Source organism: Uloborus diversus, chromosome 3, assembly GCF_026930045.1.
Source record: "Uloborus diversus isolate 005 chromosome 3, Udiv.v.3.1, whole genome shotgun sequence".
Taxonomy (NCBI): Eukaryota; Metazoa; Arthropoda; class Arachnida; order Araneae; family Uloboridae; genus Uloborus; species Uloborus diversus.
The window spans coordinates 184110017-184133837 of NC_072733.1; the positions used below are offsets into that span (position 1 = coordinate 184110017).

General features: G+C 34.1%; 1 protein-coding gene across 1 annotated transcript in view; it reads right to left on the bottom strand.

The window, feature by feature from the left end:
• The window catches only part of LOC129218528 (SCO-spondin-like), a 48261-nt gene extending 25641 nt beyond the window's left edge, over nucleotides 1-22620 (bottom strand). The window contains exons 1-2 of the mRNA XM_054852816.1: nucleotides 22319-22620; nucleotides 3732-3899 (exon numbers count right to left, since the gene is read on the bottom strand). Coding sequence (XP_054708791.1) covers nucleotides 3732-3899; nucleotides 22319-22409 — 259 coding nt within the window. The 5' untranslated portion in view covers nucleotides 22410-22620. The remainder of the gene's footprint in view (nucleotides 1-3731; nucleotides 3900-22318) is intronic.
• Between the last annotated feature and the right edge of the window lie 1201 nt (nucleotides 22621-23821).

The window sequence follows — 23821 nt, forward strand, 5'->3', positions numbered from 1 at the left end:
CTAATGCAACGTAAAGATATCAGTTATTAAAAGTAACTTTGAAACAAGTGAAAAAAAAATGCATCACTTCGTAATTTTAGTGTATCTGACTTTAAAAGAAACCGTAGAATTAACAATGCTGCACTCTACTGACAAGGTTATAATATAGTTATTCACTTTTATTGTAAAAAGTAAGTTGGTGACACTATACATTACTAATTGCACTATAACCCAATAATTGAAGAACTTGTTTTCATAATGCGTTAAACAAACCGTAGAAGGAACAATGCTGCACTCTACTGACAAGGTTATAATATAGTTTGTCACTTTTTATTGTAAAAAATAAGTTGGTGACACCGCACACTACTAATCGCACTTTTACAAAATAATTGAAGAACGTGTTTTCATAATACGTTAAGTAAACATTTTCAAAAATTGATTTTGTGATGGGAAAACTAGCAGCACATGTCTAACAATATATTTACAGCAAGTAGATTTTCCAAACAAGGTGCAGTCGTATTAAAAACAGAGGTTTAAATTCGTCTTTTTTTTCGAAAAGAATTAAATTATAAGTAAGTTTTGTGCCAAGGGGCGTTATAAGCTAAGTATAACCAAGCGCAGCTTTCCTTTGGATAAGTGGTTTGTTTCATGAGGGCGCACAGGGAAAAAATTTCTTTCGTACACCCCTTCTGAATTAAAAAGCTAAAAACAATATGAAGCAAGCAAAAAAGCCATGTTATGAAATTATTTGAAGCTTTCGGAACTAACAAATGGCACGAATGTTTTTATTTTTATAAACAATCTTGCAACGATACACAACGATGAAGAAAGAGAGTTTGTAAACGAAGATTTGTAGCAACTTATTAGTACCTTCAAAAATTGCGTACCTAAAATTTATGCTGTATTTACACGAAAAACGAAAAATATATACATAAATTACTTTCAAATGGAAGTAAGTCATTTCGTTACGTGTTTTGTTTGTGTCAAAAAGGCGTTAGTCACCAGTTTTGTTTCAAAACGGGATAAGTCATTTTTCTTCTCTCATTTCTAGATAACTGTACTCTCGGAATTTTATAGACTAAACAATTTAGTGATATTATCATCCACGGATTACTGGGGAAAATTATCTTTTTCTTAAATTCAATATTAAATCTTACGTGACGAAATAGCGTTTTTTCAATAATGATTAAAATTGACTTAACGCCATTTCGAAAACAATTCTGAACCTATTATTTGGAAGCAACTCTTGAATGCTGATTTAAATTTGTTGCCATCTCTCGTCCAATATTGTGATAGAGGAAAAGGTGTAAAAATGGGCACAGGTGCAAATATGAGCATCCCTACCTAGTGGCAAGGGGAGATACTGAAGGCTGTCACGAAGACTGCATAAAGTGCATTCTAATCTAAGATAGCAGAAAGCAGTTCGAAACATTCTTTCAAGTAGTATGGATGCAGGGGTGAATTATTGAGCAAATTGGTTTTTGAAAACTTTAAAGAAATATGTGAAATCGTTTTCTTTTCATGTCCTTGTGTTAAGTAAAAACAATTTCTCAGAGGATAATCATCAAAGCGGTGGTCTTGAGCTACTTCTTGAAACACACCTTTAGTCTGCATGTTTTTACGTAACATGTGATAGTGGCCATCTTCTTAAATGTAGTTGGTATAAATATGGACCCCCACGTAGAATGTGCCTATAATTATACCATCTTTTTTTTTCTAAACAACAAAAATAGTTCTCAAGCATTGCAACTTGCCTCTTTCGTGATGGAAAGTTCTCTGAAGACACTAAATCAGGGAGAGGTGTGGGGGTGAATTGTGTTTTGTGTCAAATGTGGGCAAACTTCTAGATTGTGCAGGGGCTGAAAGAGCCTGTTATGTTTGCGATTTTTGTAAATATTTTTTCTGTCCTTGATAGTCCTCTCATATAAATGTTTGAGAAGGTTTTAACTTTAACCATCCATAATATTCAATTTTGGAAAAAATATTGCTCAAGTCCATAATTATCCTTATTAAAATGCGAAAGGGACATTGTTTGTTACCTTTTCGCGCCTTAACTACTCAACCGATCATCATGAAATTTTGTATACACATTGTCAGGGATGCCAGGGTAAACATAGTGTACCTTTCGTTTAGTAAAAAAAAAGTATACCATGATTTTTATTCAAATTTTAGGAAAAATCCTTAGTTTGAAAGTATCTCATCGAAAAAAGGTCGTATTTGTTCTGTTTTGTCAGCATGATAAAGCCCTTAAAATGCTGCACCATGTGAACTTCACACGAAGTTTGAGGGATAGTTAGACCACCCTCAAATTATTCATTTGCATTTGATTTTATGATCTAAAACGAGGCTTATCTTCATTTTTAAAATATCGTCTGCTGTTTCTGGTCACGGAATTGCAGCAAACTCAGTTTTACTTAGCGTGAATAAAATGAGAAGAAAAATCTGTTGCTATTTTTCCCACGAGTGTAAACAAATAAAATTTTTGCTTTTGCTTTCTGATTTTTCCTAAAATAGAGAGATTTAAAACACGTTCCTCGTTGCTTATTTTTCCGCGATTTATTTATTTATTTATTTATTTATTTTTCATTTTTTTTTTTTTTTTTGGTATTGCCGGTAGAATATAATCAAAGATTTTTGTAGTATTAAAAATAGAAACTTTTACTATTCACTTGATCCTTATCGGGGCTTTTAGATTAATTTGTCATTAACAATGTTTTAGAATTATTGATGCTGATATGGATTTTGAGGAACTGACGTCCTTATCCTAATGGAGACTTTTAGAGAACTTATTCAAAAGGGAAATTTTTTGAAGCTATTTTTCCAATTCTGATGGGGATGAAAAGAAATAATGTTGATGTTTTTTGAAAATAATTTCTCATACTGAAGGTTTTTTTCAAACAATTACTCTTATCCAAATATCTTTAATGGGACTATTGACGTTATTGGAAAACTGTTACCCTTATTCAACAAGAATTTTTAGAAACAGCCCTTCAATATCATAATAGAGAATTTCAAAAAATGTTTTGCTTTTCTAATGGAGAGTTTTTTCGGGGCTTGGGGGAGGGGTGGGGGCTAATGAGGATTTTTAGGGGCCATTGTTTACTCTCATGGGGATCTTAAGGACTATTGTCCTCAGTCAGTAAAGGATTTTTAATGACTAATGTCGAGATTGTACTGGGGATTTGGGGGAACTTTTGTCCTAATTCTACTGAGGATGAAAGAGTCTGTGGTGACGCTATTATGGGACTGTTGCCTTTATTCTAATGATTCTTTTATCTATATTTCGCCTTATTCATTCACGTATTTTGATTTTTGGGGGAGTTTAACTTTAATTACGAAGTTTCTTATTCAAATAGGAATTTTTAGCGACTAAGGATCAAACTTTACGGGGGAATTTTTAGGAACTTTCGCCATTATTCCAATTTATGGCAACATTCTATTTATTTCCTTTTATTTAACATTGATTGCTGAACATGTGTCATTTGGCATAACTTTCATTTTCGAGGTAGACCGTGCAACGCCGGGCAACGCAGTTAGTTCTTTTATAAAAACATATAGCATGGTAATCTTTATTTTGCTTGCATAACATTTCTTCTCAAATTGGAATGTAACGAAAACAAGTTCTTCATAGGAGCGATGCGTTAAGATTGACCTTTTAAAATGATGAACATATATATATATATATATATATATATATATATATATTATTTTTAATTAGACACCAACTGAGCAAAAGAATAGTTCCATCTCACCTGGGCACTCATAGAGGGGTATGCATGTGTTCTCATGCCATACCATGTTTTTCGTACAATAGCAAGCCGAGACGCAAGCGCCCATGCAGCGGGGTGCCTCGGGATTCAAGCAGGTCGCCGGACAGGCGGTACCACATTCGTGGTACTCCATGCCTTCAGGGCAATCAACTGGAAAAAAAGGGGAAAGCATTATTTTTTTTATTGTTATTTACATGTATGTCAACGTCAGTTAAACAGGAAATAATAGTGAAATATACATTACAAGTAACATGACGCAGAAATAGACGATAAGTTTAGGCGGATAAGAATTGGATAAATGGTATATGATAAATTTTGTTTCCGCTGAGTAGTTGACAAATCGTTTTATTTCTATTCAATATCTCAAGTCTTACATTAAATTAAAAAAAAAACTGTCTTGACAGAAACAATTTCTTACACAAAACATATTTAAGTAAATTTATTTAGAATATGTTTTCCACTTTCATTTTGTCTGCTTTAAAATAAATAGCTTCTTTTTTTTTTCTTTAATTACCAGTTATTTAAAGTTTTCTTTTGTCTGTTCATATTACAATTGCGCTCATTTACTACATAGAAAATCATCTTAAGACGTGGTTATTGTCTACTATACGCACATAGGCGGCTCGCACGGTAGGGGGCAAGGGGGGCAACTGCCCCCTCACTTTCAGAAGTAAAGGGGCCTTGCCTCTTCACTTTTCAGAGTTTAAAAATTAATCATAATTGGAAAAATTATTTTTTATAGGATGAATTGATTTATTTCACGAAAGTAAAAACTATTAATTCCCAAATAAATGAACTTTTCTCATCTTATTTAATAAGAGTGGAACTTTAAAACGGAAGATGAAAGTCTACGGTGTCCATCCATACCGATTTTTGATGCCATATTCACCTTTTTAGAAGTTATTAAATAAGTAATACTAAAAGCCAGTAACTAATATAGCCCAGTTTTACAGGAAAAAAAAAAACAGCCCCAAATGCTACGCCCTCTTACCCCTATTGCTCTGTTGCCACCCCCCTCTTCCTCCCACTTTTTTCGTGCACCAGCCGCCTGTGTATATGCATATGAAATAATCATTCAAAAGGTTTTTTTATTGTCTTAGGTATCATGGTTTGAATTTTAAAATATTACTTATGAATAAAAAATCTGAAAAGTTAAACTGAAATTTTTCGAGATTAGGCTAATAGAGACACTATGTAATCAACTACAGAGCGTGTAAATTCACACAGAAAAAGAAAACGTTGAAAAAACGTAAAACAATGTTTGAAAGCCTGGCTGATGTCTTAAATTGCAAAAATCCGAATTTTCCTAAAACAAATTCTTATTTTTTTTTTTCTTTTGAAGACAGGAGACACATTTCTCATTGCAATATTGCCAGAAAATCAAAATTTATACATTTTTTTTTAATAATAAGTAACATAAAAGGACTGCTTGACTGCTTCAAAGAGCTGAGTAATTTATCTACTTTGACATTTAAATATTTTCACTTCCTATTTCTAGTCTTTCCAGAATCACAATGAGGATTTTGAATTCCATTGGCTCAAAGATTTTCATCACGTATCGAATCATTTAACCCTTTGAGTGCTAACAGTAAGTTGAAACGCTTCGCGTGACTGACATGCTGCTGGAAATGGCGATCGATTCCACTGAATTCTTTTTTAACCAACCCCCAATAATATAGTACACAATACAGTGGCGCAGCCGGAACATTTTTCTGGGAGGGGTTTTCAAAATCAAAAATTGTTGCTTATTCATTTATTATGAGAAAATATGATTCAATATAATCAAATAGTTTCTGTGGCTTAGTAATTATTCATTTATCTCGCTTACTTAAAAGTTATTAATAATTGTGTTAACTGTTTTGATCTTTCTATGAGATCTGAGAGGTAGTCTTAGAAAATCCGATGTGGTATAAACCTCCTTTTTCTAGGTTTCCCTAAAAAGGATTTGTGCACAGTTGGAAGAGCTGAGTGACCATGATTTCTTTTTAAGCTTTTAAGATCATTTTAGCCCTCTTGTACCAGTACGGGTGCTCATTACGAAATAGTACTTGTATGTTTAAGAATTGGGAAGTAATTTTAATTGATTCCCGATCTATAAGCAGTAAGGTATTTTGTTGAAACATATTCTACTTTGAAAAGTTTAAGCTGTTATTCCCTCTTTAATTGATGCGGAACAAATGAATGCGTAGGACTCCTGGGAGGGGTTTTAATCCCAAAATCCCTCTCATGGTGGCCCCTCTGACGCAGTCATGTTACTATTACTTTGCTCCAAAACGAATCAAAACATTTTTTTTTTTTTCAGTTAAGAGGTTATTGCCCCAAATAATGCCGCCCTAAGGTTCATGGCCTAATATCTCGCTCATTTATGATTCACTTGTCTTCAAATTTCACACATTCATCAAATGACTCATAAAAATAAGGAAAAAATAATTCAAAGTCAAAATCTAAGTTTCAATTATATTTTTCAGCAGTTTGACAAATAAAGACGATTTGGCCTTATTAGTAAGAACACGGTCCCCCAATAAGACCAACTATGAAAAAACGGAAAAAAATACTGTCAAATTTTTTTAAAAAATCCTTTATTGTCAATATAAAAATACATTGAACTACTTTTGATTAACTCAAAAACGCTATCCAAAATTCCATATTTACTTCAATAGAGAGGAGAAAGATCAATCGTCACATTCGTGGCCCTGATAAGTCATTATTTTCTGGCTTTTTATTTATTTATTTTTTAGTCACTCCTTCGCATAGTTCGTGAACATCTGTGCAGCATATGCAGCACACGATCACATCCTCCACCCGATCCTTCGGTATCTTAGTAAGGACACAGGAATCCTAATAATGCTAAAGACGGCCTTATTGGGCTACAATCAACATTTCTAAAGTTACCAAATCACAAGAAAAAAAGACGGTACACAACGACATTTTCTTTTTTGAATTCTTCAACTACATAAATTAGGCTTTTTAAAACAATTGACAACTTTTTTTATTCTAGTAAACTACAGTGATGAAGAAACAAAGTTTAAGGTAAAATAGGATCAAACAAATTTGATAAGACTCTTTTGCAATAACTGTTGCTGCGTTTTTGCCTGTTGCTAACAAACTGCTTGCTGAGAATTCTTTATCATCAGTTAGGCCTTCGGATGCCGATAAAATCATGATCTATCGAATGCTAGCTCTCCTACATCTACAAATTGGGGGAGGAGGGCTAATTGATCGACATGGCCTTAATTGGTGCACCTATCTTATTGTTTATTCAGTTATTGTTTGAAAACGCCATAAGTTGATAGTTATAATGTACAAAATTGAACAAATAACAAGTGGACGCACATATGAGCCTATTCTGCCACAGCGATGGTTTTCCTTGGACGCATGTATGCGCCTGTATCACTCAAAGAGTTAATGATGAGATTGTATTCAGTAGTTTGGTTCAAAAATGCAATAGAATTATTTCGTTATTTCATGACTCTCCGTTAGAATTTTTCGATAGAAATCTGTGAAATCATCATTCGTCATCATCATAACATTCGCCTATGTCAGTTAAATTTTTGAAGCATAACCTTGACTTAAAGAAAAGGATTGAAATGGAGAAGAATAATAACGAGTTAAACAAACTTTGAAAGAATAAAATATGAATTTTTTCTAGAAATGTATTAAACTAAAAATCTGTATTATAATACGCGAGAGAATTACCAAGTGCTTGTGTAGTCTGATGCGTAGTCAGAGTCATACTGATTTTGGAATAAAGGAGTTTAAGTCAAAATTTTAAAATTTCTGGAGTCGAAGTCGGTTATTTTCTCTCCGACTCCGCAGCACTGTCATTAGCTCTGATTATTAAATAATAATGTTCATTTTCGAGGAACAAATTCATACTTTAAATCATGTATACTAGTTTTGAAACCAATTTTCAGAAATAATAAATCAACTTACCTTTTCCTTGCAAGTAATGCGCCTAGTACAAAACAAATAAAAATTACGTAATAAGCTCACCTGATAAATTGATTACCCAAATGCCAGACTACGGTCCATAAAATTTACGTATATGCGTATTATAACAAAATGATTTCACAGAACGAAATGATTAATCACCGCAACTTTAATGGTATTGCAAAATAGTTTCTTTACTTCTATTTCATTCGTCATTGCTCGTCAAAAAAGCGTAAAATGTTTGCTTTACTTCAATAATACAAATCCCAATTAATTCAATAAATAAATTCCCAACTCGACCATATTCGTGTTGAATTGGGAAAAACATTCCTCCACTGTCATCTGAAAAAGATTGAAGGGATTTTCTTTTCTTTCCTTTTTTTCCAGGGTTAACGACATTTGTTCCGAGTGTGCATTTCAATCATTAAATACTTAGATTCAAAGATAAAAAGTAATTTGTAAAGCTATCAATCCATTTTAAATGACACATCAAAAGGAATTGTTTAGCTTATTTGTGAAAAATTTCCCATTTTCACGACCCATTGACCATGGCTAATTTGAACCTCTATTTTTAAATCTATATCGAAAGCTATGTTTTTCAGTGTCTTGCATTTTCTTCCTGTTTATATATCAAAAAGTAAACTGACATTGATCCATTGCTCATCGTTTCCCGGTTAACAACCTCAAGTGAACTTGAAGATATTAACTGCATTTAACTAACATAGAGATATTTTCCAAAGTGCGGCCGTTATAAGTGAAGAATGGTATAATTTAATCAATTCGTTTACTAGAAAGAAACTGATAGTCCGAGCAACTTTTTTTTTTTAATTATAGCCTACCTTAAGGGGTCATTGACAAATGATGGGGCAAGGGACAGGGAAAATGATAACCCGAAGTATGACGCCACACATTTTTTTTTTTTTAAATGGAACTATCCTTATGAAAAAACGCGTGACAATTGGGGGGTAGGGGGGTAAGATGAAGTGTGCGAATTTGAGACAAAGGTGTGGGGGGGGGGGCAAAAATGCTGGAAAAAATTGGGCATAATTCATGGACAACTCTTAGATCATTAAAATATTGCGTATTAGAATACAACATTTGAAGAATTTTTATGCAGTATGCTACAATAAATAATTGCTCATGTGTTATGAAAACTTATTTCGTGCATATCTTGTAATCCAATGCTAAAAAAATTTTTATCAATGCAGTCTGAATTGTAATAAGTTCTTATTTGTGTCATTCATGATAAGTTAGAATTACCTACCGTGCTGATTATAGGTCATTTTTGTGTCGTTTGGTGGGGTTTAATGTCTTAAATTATTCAAACAGCTCAGATTTTCATTTCAGGTATTTTTACGACACTCATGTTTCATCTGAAAGTTTAAAAAAAAAAAAAACATAATTTTCCTCGACGTTTTCACCAGATATGAAGTCTATAAAGTAAAAAAAATATTGATATTTTTCTCATCGATATTAATTTTGCTATTAATGACGAATAAACACCTTTGTGCTTGAAAACTAAATGAATCAATTACCAACGTTTTAATTCCAAGAAATTGCAAATTTTGTGCATTAAAACGTTGGTCATTCATTTATTTAATTACTGTTAATATTTTCATCAAAAATAAAGAATAAAAACATTTTTTGTGACCTTACGCACTTTCAAACTTTTTTTTTTTTTAATTTATTTCTATCAGTTTTTGTTTTCTTTGGATAAAACATACATTAGAAACTTTTCCTGCAGATACAGGCTGAAACATATTTTTTAAACAACTTTTATTTGCTCATTTCAAAAAGACGTTTATAGTATGCGTGTAATAATATTTGGGGAAAAGGTTACCCGAATTACAAAGAACATTAGACATAGTTCTGATAATAATAAAAATAACTTTCAAAATGTTATTTCAATTCCTCAAACTACTTTTGGTTTAAATAGCCGCTTTTTTTATTTCTTTTTTTTATATATTTACACTAAATTGAATGCGATGGTGAACATTTTGTTGCTTAAATAAATATACCTCCCGTTCAAAAACAGTCTTATTTATTTTTTAAAATGCCTAGCCACACGAAAAACACCCTCCATCTTGCTTCAAACGTTTTCAAGCGTTAAGTCTCGTCCGTTACACCTCACAAGATTTAAAGCAATGAGAATGCACGCAATGAAAGGGATAATCACTGAAGAAGGTACTTTCCGCAAACTATGGTCTAACTTATTATTTATTTTTCTTCAAGCTCAAAAAAAAAAAAAAAAAATGTAAATGCAGAAAGTAGATGTATGAAGACAAAAAATAAATTACTTAATTCACACATGATATGTGTGATTTCTCTAATTATCTCTATTTATTTAAACAAAAAAATCTTATTTATTAAAAGAACTGATGAATTAAATAAATATTAATTGTAAAAAAAAAGCTTATCCTTTCTGTGATTTAGTTCGCTCTCTCATCATTTTCGTTTTTCTTTTCTTTTCTTTCTTCCCTGGAAAAGTTTTTTCTGAAAAACGTTTCTGTGACTGCCAACTATGCACACAAAGCTTTTTCAATTTAATCACCAGCTACGATACCAGGTAGTTTCGTTTAACAGTATGACGCAGTGTCTCACCATTCATAAATACTTCTGTATTTTACATCACTAAAGCAGATACCAAATCCACACAAAAACTACTTCTTATTGAAGTCATTGGTATATACTAGAGACTGAAGAAGCATCCTTGCTATTGTTAGAGTGCGCACTAGGCAGTTTTTCTTCTTTTTCTTTTCTTTTCTTTCTTTCTTTTTTTTTTTTAAATAAATGTTGAGAATAACTGAACTAAGTTCTAGTAAAAGACTCGAGGCGTTATCCACCCCAATTAAAAGGAAAAATTAAATAACGCTCAAGCACTTTTTCTTTCAATTTTTTGTTAAATTTTCCCACGCAAGACGGAGTTTTGTTTATTTTCTCATGAAAAGAAGTCCTGAAGACCATAGGGTTCGACACTCATTTTGCTAAAAATAAGTCCCTCCGCATCATGTGTATGTCGCCGAAACACCCTGTAGTCACAGTACGCCTTTTGGAGATGTCTAAAATGATGTCACACTTTTTCCCAACATTTACCCCAGTCCCCCTTTGTCACAAAGTGTCACAATTTATCTTCTCTCTTCCCCTCCCCTTGTCAAATGTTAAGCTATGTTACGCTGTAATAAAAACTGTTTGATGTCACAATTCTCTTGTTACTCTCTTCCTCCCTCTTTTCACAAAGTGTCACAATTTCATGACCTATCCCCTCCCAAGCATGACATCATTTGCGAACCGCTTGTAAGAAATTATATGCTCCACGTGGTTACATTGCGTAAAACTTGACAGGGAACCCAAGATTAATAACTCGGGATCTCCATAATTGCGCAATGGGGCTTTACGCGATTGACTTCTGCGCAGATGCATGAGAGCGCCCGAGTTCATATGGCTATAGGCAGTTGTGAAGGCATGACTGCAAAAAAAATCTCCTGACCGAATAGCGGGATAAATTTATGGATATCTCTTGACCGCTATTCGGGAAAATGGGCAAATTGGCTGCCCATCATGTATACTGTTTCCGTGTGTAGAAGAATAAATTAGTTTGTGTGTGTTGTGAATGAACATAGTCTCTTCAATTCTCTCCCTCTCCAAAAGTTGATACATGGAAAATGTGACCAAGAAGAAGGGGCGAAAATCCTCTTCACCGCTCCTTACCTCAAAATCTAGGAAAACCTTTCCAAAGTTCTACAGATAGAAAATAACCATAAAATGCCATGTCAATTTTAAGTTAAAATTTGACTATGGAAGAAATTCGAGAACTTTGAGCAATTATCAAAGAAAAAAAAAGTTATCTTTGTGCGAAAAATAAATTATAGAAACAGTGTTAAAAGTACAAAATAAGTGCAAAATTATTACATTCACGTCAGGGTTATCAAAAAGTTTTTTAACTGCAAAAATTTTTCTAAGCCTCAGTTCATACAATTAGTTGCTATAAAAGTATCCACAACACGTGTACATAACGTATGTACACGTGTACGTAATCAATTTGCAATTTTGTGGTTTAATTATTTTGCTTTTTAGTCATTAGTTTTGTTATTGATTAGAAAAGATAATCTGTCTACCCCCCCCCCCCATGATCATTGTTTAAAATCTATAAATGCTCCTACACAAAAAAATAAGTTCAAAAGCAAAGGATAAAGAAGACGCTAAAAATACAATGATTATTTCTCCAAAAATCTGTAAGAACTCATGTATCAAAATCCATAATGGTATACGGAAAATTACATTTGTTCGGTTTTGGATGAACCTGCATCTGCTATTTGTTCACGATATAATTTTTGCGTGCGTAATGTTGTTTTCAGCCCCCTCCCTCTCCCCTCCTTTTCGAACTATTTCTCAAATCGTTAGTTTTCTCACAAATGGCTTGAATTATGTAAAAAAAAAAGCTTTCCTTTTCTACCGTTATTTCAACAGCATTTCCACTCCAGTGTTCATTATTGCAATCAAGACAGCGTGAAACAACCAAAGAACGTTGTATGAATTCGAATGGAATATTACGGAAACAACAGTGTCTGTTTCCGTTTCCGTAAATTGGCCTGTCTTAGTTAAAAAATTAGCATGTGAAATGGGGCAAAAAAAAAATAAGTAATGTATTTTTTGAACAGCACTCTTTCCATAGGAAGACTTGGGTAAGGATTTTAGTCAAGATGGAAGCTTAAGCCAGATTGCTTTAAAAACTTTATTGTTAAATTTTATTTTTATAGTGATTTTTTTCTAAACTTTATTGCTGTGTCGCTATTTACTGAATCTTTTTTTTTCTAAACTCGATATTTCTCAACCTGAAGGTTTTTTCACTCCTTTACTCAACAAATTGTAGTACATCATGTTATTTCTCAAAAGTGATGTTTAAAAGTTCAAAGTGTGAAATCAAAAATATGTAAAACCCATTTTAAATAATTTATTTTCCATCTCCTGTTTTGAATGATTTTCTGAAAGGCAAAAATAAAAAAAAAATGTACCTTCCCTTTTTTTTCTGCCGTTTTTTAAAAATCTGCTTTCAGTAGTAGAAATTATATTCTACATAGCACTGATCCAAAAACTATTAAAATTTAAAAAAAAAAAAGAAAAGACGAATTTACGGGCGTTTTTAAACGCAACATTTATAGTGAAAATTAGTCACATGTATTTTTTCGTAAGATTTTTAATTCCAAGTAAGTCGCAGAACTAGACTATCACTTTATTCACATTTTTTACTTCTTATTTGTAATTTGGTATAAATATTTTTAATACAAGAAACTCGAGATGTTTTGCATTTTCCAAGCTAAAAATTTGATCAATATTTCTTGCGCATCTAGAAAACATCGAGTGAAAATCACTTGATCGGCAAAGTGAAATATATTTTATTTTCGTTTACCTATTCAATCGTTTATGAAATCACTTACGTATTCATTTGTCACTAAATTCATTTACCATACCTTCATTTAATAATTCAATTATTAACTTATTCATACTTATTTTTTTATCCATTTATTCATTTATTTTTTCTAATATATTTATTTATTCGTTTATTGCTTATTATTTACTAACTCATTCATTTTTCCTTTTACCTGCAAGTCCAAATGATGATCCCCCCTCAAAACCAGATCAAATCCATCCCCCTCCCTGCCAGATCAAAAATATTTTCAATAATCAAATAGAAAGTATTAAATCGAAAAATATTTTATCTTTTCGTAAAGAAAAAATGAAAATATTAAGGTACTTTTTTGAAAGTGCAAATTTACTGCCAAAAATTTAAAAAACAAAACGAAAAATTTAATTTTTTTAAATATTCTTGAATTCAAATTATGCTTTTCGCAATCATTTTAAAAATGATTTATGTGAGAGGTTTTTGTCTAATTCTTGGTGAAGGTTTTTCTCTTTAGGGACGAGTCTTTAGAAAGTCTGTAACATTTTGGGGGTGCTATCTTTTTGGGGAAAAGTACCCCTAGTACAGTGGCCGCCGTTTATATGAATCACGTTTGTACTAAACAGTTTTCCATAAAGCGGCTGATTCAATAAAGTGACTCATCTAATAAAACTGGATTTTGTTCTGTTTTTGACGGTTTGATTCATTAAAGCGGCTGATTCAATTAACCACTGATTCAATTAACCGGTGTCCACTGTAATAGTGTCTGAACAGTAAGACATGCAATAGAGACTAGCCATCAGCGATCTCAATAGATGTTGTAGCAATTTGTTCTAATAATGGCGGAGTGGAAGGGGGGGGGGGGGGGTCATAACGCAAAATGGGCAGCTGAAATTTTTAAGGTGATTTTTGTCAAAGATTTTTGTCTCATTCGTAGTGAGGGTATTTCTACTTTTTTTTTTTCTGAAGGGGTGACTTTGTAACATTTAAGGGGTGCCCTCTTTTTGTTGGGATAGGGGAGTACAACTACATAAGGTGTCTGAGTATTAAAACAGTATTAAAACATGCATTAAAGATCAGCCATCTCAAAAAATGTAAAAAATGTTTTAGCAATTTATTCTGATAATAAAAGTGCGTAAAAAATGGGTATCCGAAAATGGCAGAGATGAGGGGTCATGAGATAGAATAGGCAGTTGAAATTTTTAAATTGATTTTTTAAGGGTTTTTGTCCCATTCTTGGCGAGAGCTTCTCGATTTGGGGGGAGGAGTTCTGTAATACATTAGAGGAGACATTTGGGGGGGAAGTACCCCCAGCTAAAGTTTCTGAGAATTAACAAATGCAGTAGAGTCAACCATGGGCCATCTCGATAAATGTTAAGCAATTTGTTCTAATAAAGGGTCTAATAAAAGGAGTGGTGTCCAAAAACGGCGGAGGTGGAGTCATGACCAGGGACTGACGCAGGGGTCATGAAATGACCCTGGACATGACGCAAAGTGAGTAACTGAAACTTTTATGGTGATTTTTGTTAGAGGATTTAGTCTCATTTTTAGTGAGACTTTCTATTTGGGGGGGGGGAGGAGTGCTCTGTATTATTGGCTTGTGCCATTTTTTCGGGGGGAAATACCCCTTGCGAAAGTGTCTAAGTGTTGAGACACGCAACAAGACCAACCATCGGCCATCTTGATGAATTTCCATCAATCTATTCTAGTAATAATGACTAAAGCATTATCGTACAAAATGGCGGAAATAGACAGGGGAGGGGGGTTATTACGAAAATTGGGCACTTGAAATTTTTAAGATGTTTTTTTGCAAGGAAGTTTTAGTCTAATTCTTGGTAAAGGTATTTCATTTTTTATTTTTATTTTTTGTGTGTGTGTGTGGTGGTGGGGGGGGGGACGAGTAATGTAACATTTGCTGGGTGCCATCTTTTCAGGAAGGAGAACACCTTGCTTAAGTGTCTGAGTAGTAGGACCAGACCTGAGTTGTAGATACCAGCCATCGGCCAACTCAATAAATGGTCCAACATTTTTTTCTAATAGTAATGCCTAAAGCACTGGTGTTAAAAAACGGTGCAGAGGTTAGGGGGATTATGGCACAGTGGACATTTGAAATGTAAAATGTAATTTCGGTAAAAATGGTTTTAGTCACATACTTGGTGAGGGTCTTTTTTTAGTGAAAGGGTGACTTCTAATATTTGAGAGGTGCCATTTTTTATGGGGGAGGGGAGTATTACTAGATTAAGTGCCTGGAGTATTGACACATGCATTAGAGATCAGCCCTCGGTCATCCCGATAAATGTTTTAGCAATTTATTCTATTAAAAGTGCCTAAAGATGGGGTGTCCGAAAATGACTGAGAGGGGAAGGGTCATGAGGTAGAGTAGGCAGTTGCAATTTGTTTAGATGATTTTTGTTAGGGGTTTTTGTTTCATTCTTGGTGAGAGTCTTTCTATTTGGCGGAAGGAGCTCTGTAATACTTTGGAGGTGACATTTTGGGGAGGGGGGGAGTACACCCAGCTAAAGTTTCTGAGTATTAACAAATGCATTAGAGTCAGCCGTGGGCCATCTCGATAAATGTGAAGCAATTTGTTCTAATAATAATGCCAAAAGGAGTGATGTCCGAAAACAGCGGAGGTGGAGTCATGACCAGGGACTGACGCAGGGGGCCATGGTATGACCCTGGACATGAAGCAAAGTGAGAAATTGAAACTTTTATGGTGATTTTTTTAGAGGATTTAGTCTCATTTTTAGTGAGAATCTTTCTATTTGGGGGGCGGGAAGAGGTGCTCTGTATTATTGGGTTGTGCCATTTTTTCGGGGGGGAAGTACCCCTTGCGAAAGTGTCTAAGTGTTGAGACACGCAATAAGACCAACCATCGGCCATATCGATAAATGTTCCACCAATCTATTCTAACAATAATGACTAATCTATTCTAACAATAATGACTAAAGTATTATCGTACAAAATGGCGGAATCAGAGGGGGGAGGGGGTTATTACAAAAATTGGGCACTTGAAATTTTGAAGGTGGTTTTTGCAAGAGGTATTAGTCTAATTCTTGGTGAAGGTATTTCACTTTTTTTTGTGGGGGGGAGGGGTGATGAGTACTGTAATAATTGCTGGGTGCCATCTTTTCAGGAGGGAGAACACCTTGCTAAAGCGTCTGAGTAGAAAGGTCAGACCTGAGTGGTAGATACCAGCCATCGGCCAACTCGATAAATGATCCAACAATTTTTCTAATAGTAATCCTAAAGCACTGGTGTTAAAAAACGGTGGAGAGGTTAGGGGGAACGCGGCATAGTGGACAGTTGAAATGTAAAATGTAATTTCGGTAAAAATGGTTTCAGTCACATTCTTGGTGATCGTCTTTTTTTTTTTTAGTGAAAGGGTGGCTTCTAATATTTGAGAGGTGCCAATTTTTTTTATGGGGGGAGGGTATTATTACAAGATTAAGTGCCTGAGTATTGACACATGCATTAGAGATCAGCCCTCGGTCATCCCGATAAATGTTTTAGCAATTTATTGTAATAAAAGTGCCTAAAGATGGGGTGCCCGAAAATGACTGAGAGTGGGGGGGGGGTCATGAGGCAGAGTAGGCAGTTGCAATTTGTTTAGATGATTTTTGTTAGGGGTTTTTGTTTCATTCTTGGTGAGAGTCTTTCTATTTGGCGGAAGGAGCTCTGTAATATTTTGGAGGTGACATTTGGGAGGGGGAGTACCCCCAGCTACAGTTTCTGAGCATTAACAAATGCAGTAGAGTCAGTCATCGGCCATCTCGATAAATGTTAAGCAATTTGTTCTAATAATAGTGCCAAAAGGAGTGGTGTCCGAAACGGGTGGAGGTGGAGTCATGACCAGGGACTGACGCATGGGGTTATGGAATGACCCTGGACATGACGCAAAGTGAGTAATTGAAACTTTTATGGTGATTTTTGTTAAAGGATTTAGTCTCATTTTTAGTGAGAATCTTTCCATTTGGGGGGAAAGGGGTGCTCTGTACTATTGGCTTGTGCCATTTTTTTGGGGGGGGGAGTACCCCTTACGAAAGTGTCTAAGCGTTGAGACACGCAATAAGACCAACCATCGGCCATCTCGATAAATTATCCACCAATCTATTCTAGCAATAATGACTAAAGCATTATCGTACAAAATTGCGGAATTGGAGGGGGGTTATTACGAAAATTGGGCACTTGAAATTTTTAAGGTGATTTTTGCAAGAGGTTCTAGTCTAATTTTTGGTGAAGATATTTATTTATTTTTTTGTGGGGGGGGAGGGGATGAGTACTGTAACGATTGCTGGGTGCCATCTTTTCAGGAGGGAGAACACCTTGCTTAAGTGTCTGAGTAGTAGGACCAGACCTGAGTAGCAGATACCAGCCATCGGGTAACTCGATAAATGATCCAACAATTTTTCTCATAGTAATTCCTAAAGCACTGGTGTTAAAAAACGGTGGAAAGGTTAGGGGGATCGAGGCACAGTGGACAGTTGAAATTTAAAATGTAATTTCGGTAAAAATGGTTTTAGTCACATTCTTGGTGAAGGTTTTTTTTTAGTGAAAGAGTGGCTTCTAGTATTTGAGAGGTGTCAATTTTTTTAATGGGGGAAGGGAGTATTACTAGATTAAGTGCCTGAGTATTGACACACGCATTAGAGATCAGCCCTCGGTCATCTCGATAAATGTTTTAGCAACTTATTCTTATAAAAGTGCCTAAAGATGGGGTGTCCAAAAATGACTGAGAGTGGGGGGGGGGGGGTCAAGAGACAGAGTAGGCAGTTGCAATTTGTTTAGATGATTTTTGTTACGTTTTTTTTATTTCATTCTTGGCGAGAGTCTTTCTATTTGGGGGGAGGGGATTTTGTAATATTTTGGAGGTGACCTCTTTTCTTTGGGGGCGATACTTCCCCCAGCTAAAATGCCTGAGGATTAAAATATGCAGTAGAGTCGGTCATGGGCCATCCCGATAAAAGTTTCAGCAATTTGTTCCAATAATGATGCTAAGAGCAGTGGTGTCTGAAAAGGGCTGAGGGTGGGATCCTCATGACCAGGGACTGACTCAGGGGGGGGGGGGACATGACCCTGGTAATGGAACCAGAGTGGGGAAATGAAATTTCTAAGATGAATTTTGTAAGGGGTTTCAGTCTCATTCTTAGTGAGGGTAGGAAGTACTTGGGTAAGTACCTATAACTAAAATTTTTGAGTAGTAGGACAGGCAGTAAAGAACAACAATCGGCCATTTCGATAAATGCTCCATCAATTTATTTCAGTAGTAATGCCTTTAGCAGTGGTGTCCAAAAATGTCGGAAAGGGGGCGGTTGAAGTCATGACACAGAGTAGGCAGTCGAAATTTTCAAGGGGATTTTTGTGAAGGGTTTTGATCTCATTCTTAGAATCTTGGTGCAAATCTGTCTTTCGGGGGGGGGGGAGGTGCCGTCTTATCATCAACTTTAAGTAAAATATTTTCAATTTTATTATTTAAAATATGGTCCATAAAATGGATAAATGAATAACTTTTTAAAAAATGAACGAATTACTTGATTAATTGAATTAAATATTACGAAAAATAAAAATAGTGAATAAATAAGAAAAAAAGTGTGGAAATGTATGAATAAATAAGTGCATTAATAAATGAAGGAATGTAAATAAACTAATGAATGCATTTAAGTGATATAATAGATGAACATGGGGCACCGGCAGCGGCTGCAAAGGGATAGATGCACTTTTACTTCCCTTACCCCTGGGTTTTGAGAAAGAAAAATAATAATTAAAATATTATTTGCAATATTTTTTTTAAAATAAAACTAATAAATATTTGCACTAAATAATTTAAATTCATTTCAAACAAAAGGCAAAATACTTCAACTACAAAGTACATCACGAAGAGTATTAGATTCATATTTATGTCTGTGAATGCCAGCACCGGCAGTGAGATTTAAGGGGGTACACTTTCATCCTCTTTTAAAAATTAAATTTAATTAATCAATAAGTGACGAATAACAAAATACTTTAAAGAACTGCAATATTTCTCACGAATTTTCTTAATCTCATGTTTATGTCAGTGAGTGCCGATTGGTGGTTCAGAGGCGTGCATTTTCACTTGGCATTTAAAAATAAAACTAAATTAAATAAACGAAGACAAATTACAAAAAAAAAAAAAAAAAATCACGAAAAATATTTATTTTACTTTTATGTCCATGAGCACCGGCGGGGGGCTGCAAGAGAGTGCACTTTCACCCCCTGGCGTTTAAAATAAAATAAAACTATTTTTTTAAAGTGATACTAATTTAACTGTTTTTCAATGAGAAAAGTTAAATTTATTTTAAGCTAAGGACAAATTAGAAAATACTTAAAATACTTAAACTGTAAAATACATGCCCCGAAATATTAATCTCATTTTTATATTCTTGAGTACCGGCAGGGAGTGTAGTTTCACACCCTGGCATTGAAAATTATATTTTATTTGTTAAACAGGGACTAACTTCAAAATACTTTTAAAAACTGAAATATACATCCCCATAGTTATTAATCTCATTTTAATGTCCGCGCGTGCCGGTAGGGGGTGCAAGGGGGTTCATTCTCACAATCTTTGGCATTTAAAAATTAAATTGAATAAACCAGGATAAATTACAATTTATTTTTAGTACAATATACAACACGAAAAATATTAATCTCACGTTTATGTCTATGAGTTTGACAGGGGGCTGCAAAGAGTACACTTTAGCCCCTGGCGTTTAAAAATAAAGTTAAATCAATGTTAAGAAGTCATATTAGTTATTAATAATTTTGTATTATTTTTTCATTATAATTAATATTAAATGAGAAAAATCAAATTTATTTTAAGCAGAAGACAAATTTCAGAGCACTTAAACTACAAAATACATCCCGAAAAATATTAAACCCGTGTTTGTAACCATGAGTTAAGGCAGGGAGGTCAAGGGATGCACTTTCACGCCCCTGCTTTGAAGAATTACATTTAGTTAGTTAAAAAGGGACAAGCTACAATATATTTTAAAAATTACATAATACATCACGAAAATTATTAATCTCATGTTTATGTCCACGCGCGCCGGTAGGGGGTGCTTTCTCACACCCCTTGACTTTCAATAATAAAATTTAATTATTTTAAAAAGAACCAACTGCAAAATGCTAATACGGTAGATCTCAATTAGTACTTACAATGTTAATTACAAAAACTGTACCGAAAATTATTTTTGATAAACCACAAAGTATTACAAAATGCGTATAAAATTTTGAAAATGATTATTAAAATTCTTCAGAGCTATTTATTTTTTAACTATAATCAACTATATGTTTGTGAACACAGATAGATATTTCTAATTAAGTGGCTCTGTAACCTGCGAAAATATTTTACCTTTTCACTTTTCCCCGCTGTTTCACTTAACCCCTCATTCCCTTACTTCCATCCCCACATCTCTTTAGCGAGTGATCTTTTAATTAGTGCCAGTTGTTAAATGAAGGGCTGAGTTGAAGAAGGGGTTATGTGACTTTTGTTTACATTTTGAGATAATCACGTAAATGGTTCTGTTTTACAGAAGTGTAAAATTAAGTTGATGCAACACTTCCGTAAAATAGGGCCGCACCTCATATAACATGATTTTCGCACAGGCCAGAACACATAAAATTTCAAAATATATGTTAAAAAAAATTTGAAATAATATGGAAAAGTATGGAAAAGGAAAGAAAATTAAAAACCAATAATTATTGTTATCAGTTAAATGCACCTGTTTTTAAGAAACCAATTTTTGGAAAATTAGGCTCAAATTTTCTATCGTACTTTGAATTTTAAAACATATCGACAGCGTCGAAAACATATTTTTCGACAGCAACATTAAACAAAACAGAAGGCAACACATATAATCTTTGCGGGCCAAATATGAGGTTGTGCACCGCTGATCTACGTGATCCTTTCAAAGTATAAAAAAATGTCACATACCCACTCTCTTCCACGCCCCGCTTCAAATGAAAGATAGTGTAAAACCCTTAAACCTTTTCCGATGTTGTTTCACTACTGACTACAATACAATAATCAAAAGAGTATTTATGCTTCAAAACCCAAAAAATGCTTAACTATTGTCTGCAATTTATTAAACAAAAATGGATCAAAACTAGAGATGCACCGAATATTCGTTTATTATTCAGTGTACTACCTATTCGACAAACGAACCGGATGTTCGGTTTGGCCGAATACTTGAATATTTGGCAACCGGATAACAAACAATTTCAAATATTCGACAATTTTTAAGCATGCACATATTTTTATACAATTAATAAATTTTATTGTACAGTATCATAGCATCAAATTAATTCAAATTGTTACTCACTAATATTGTCATATTCAAAGTAATTTTTTAATGTAAGGGAAAATACTCAGATGTTGAATTTAAATTTTCTACGTAGTATTACAATTTGTCATAAATCTTATGGTACATTATTTTAACCTAGCCATTACTAACTTATTTAAACACGAAACAGTAACCAAAAAAAGAAAAACTAAAATATATGTGTGTCATTATATATGTAATAATTTTACTTATATATTTGTTCATAAATATGTTAAGTAGTCTGATATTTTTTTTAATGAAATAAGCAACTAAAAAACAACTATTATCATCTCACAAATATTAAAAACGATTATGAATAACATATAAAGGAGACGCATCAACGCTTGGATATTAAATTTTACAGCAATTTAAATTCTGAAGTTTTACACCATATGAAACTTTAATTATTGTATATAACAGACTAATTAAACGAATTATTGTAATCGAAGTGTAATAACAGTAAATTATGGTTCAGGATACATTTACTACATTTAAAATATTTTAACCGAATCTTTAACATTAGTCTGAACATTCGGTTAAAATTTCAACGGAATATTTGGTATTCAGTAGTCCGCAAAATATGGTATTCGGTGCACCCCTAATCAAAGACCCCTTCTACCAACGCTACAAATCAGCACAATTGAGGCAATGAGAAGCAAAGGGATGAAAACGGCATAGTTAAAAATTTGTAGATAACCAGTACACATGGTAGGTGAACTTCTCCTCTTTCTTGGGGCAACAGATTGACTAGTAGCATTGGTAGGTCCTGCTATACAGCGTGATTTAGAACAAAATTCAATGAAAACCTACATAGGACTTGATCTTCAAACGCGTTTTAAACAAAACTTGAAAATGTCCCTTTACTTCTCGTTGCCTCAATTTTAGTAAATAAAAGCTCTTACTTTTCGGAGCAGCTGTAGTTGGTGCTTGCATAGAGTAGGCCATCAGTCCTACCATAATACAAGTAATAAAAAATACTTGACGTCTTCCCATGTCGGAGATTATAGTAAATCCAGTTGCAAAAAATTGGAACAAATTGTTGACTTCTTTTAAGCACGTTAAAACGTAAACAATGTGTTACGCACTTCTGTTGTTACAATCAGAACATAAACCGATGCACGAGAGGACGAAGAAGCAGGACTGATCTTCCACTGATCCGAAGATCTTCGAAGTGATGAGGCGAACCTCAGTGATCAACCTTGACTGAGACTTTCTCTGCTCTCGCGGGGTTTAAATCACCTAGCATCTCAAAACTGGTTTTGTTGCTCATCGAGTCACGTAACTCTTTGTTTACTTTTTTAAAATCATGCATGTTTGCTGGAAGCTCCATCTATCGACGTTTTGGTGAAAAGAGGTACCCAGAAAATCTGAAAACGAAGTTTCATTCTTCGGGCACGCGACGTTTAAAGTAAAACAATAAAATGAAAACAATAGGTATTGCAATACCAATCAAGTGTTTGGCTTTATTTTATACCAGATAAATGTTTATTTCGGAGCAAATATTTATGATTAGAACGTACATCAGGGATTCGTAAGAAGAAGGAGGAACATGGCAAAGACTGCGCCATTGGAACGTTTAACGGGCGTTTCAAGGGTGCTTAGTCCCTCTATTTCAGAGTAGGAACTGATCCTATTTTTTAGTTTTTTCTTCTCTCTTTCATTTGTCCTTTCTTCGAGGAGAAAATAGTTTAATTAAATTGGTCATTTCTTCAGACGCCCGGAAAAGCTCGATTTTTTAATACCAATCATGGACGTTGTATTTCTTACAGCTATAGATGCGTGACTGTTAAGTGATATTATCTTTCTAACTTTTTTGGAGTTATATCCTTTTTTAGTGCACTAAAATGAACGAATGCAAAATGTAACTTCCTCTTCTCACAGAAACAATCTGAAGAATTGTTTAACATTTATAATTTATCATCAAAACCAGTTTTAAGCAATCAAAATTGACTTCTAAAACGCATTAAATCCGATAGAAAAGCTTAGTGGAAACTGCTGGAGCTAGTTGGCAATCAACTTGAAAGTCCGCAAAAGAATAGCTTTCCAAATTAATTCGAACACTATAGCACCAGCGCGCCTTCGTGTTTTTTTTCGCCCTCACATTGTGCAACTTATTTTTTTTTCGTCCTTGTACCTGTGCGCTTTTTTTTTTCACACCCTCGAACCTGTGCGCCTTTATTTTTTTCTCGCCCTTGTACCTGTGCGAATGCCTTTTTTTTCGCCCTCAATTTTTTCCCGTCGTTGTACCTATGCGCCTTCGGTTTTTTTTTTTCGCCCGCAAACCTGTCGCCTCTGCTTTTTTTCCCCGCCCTCGAACCTGTGGGCCTTTTTTTTTTTTTTTGTCCTGTGCGGCTTCGGGTTTTTTTTTTTTTTTTTTTTTTTTTGAGCCCTTGTCCCTGTGCACT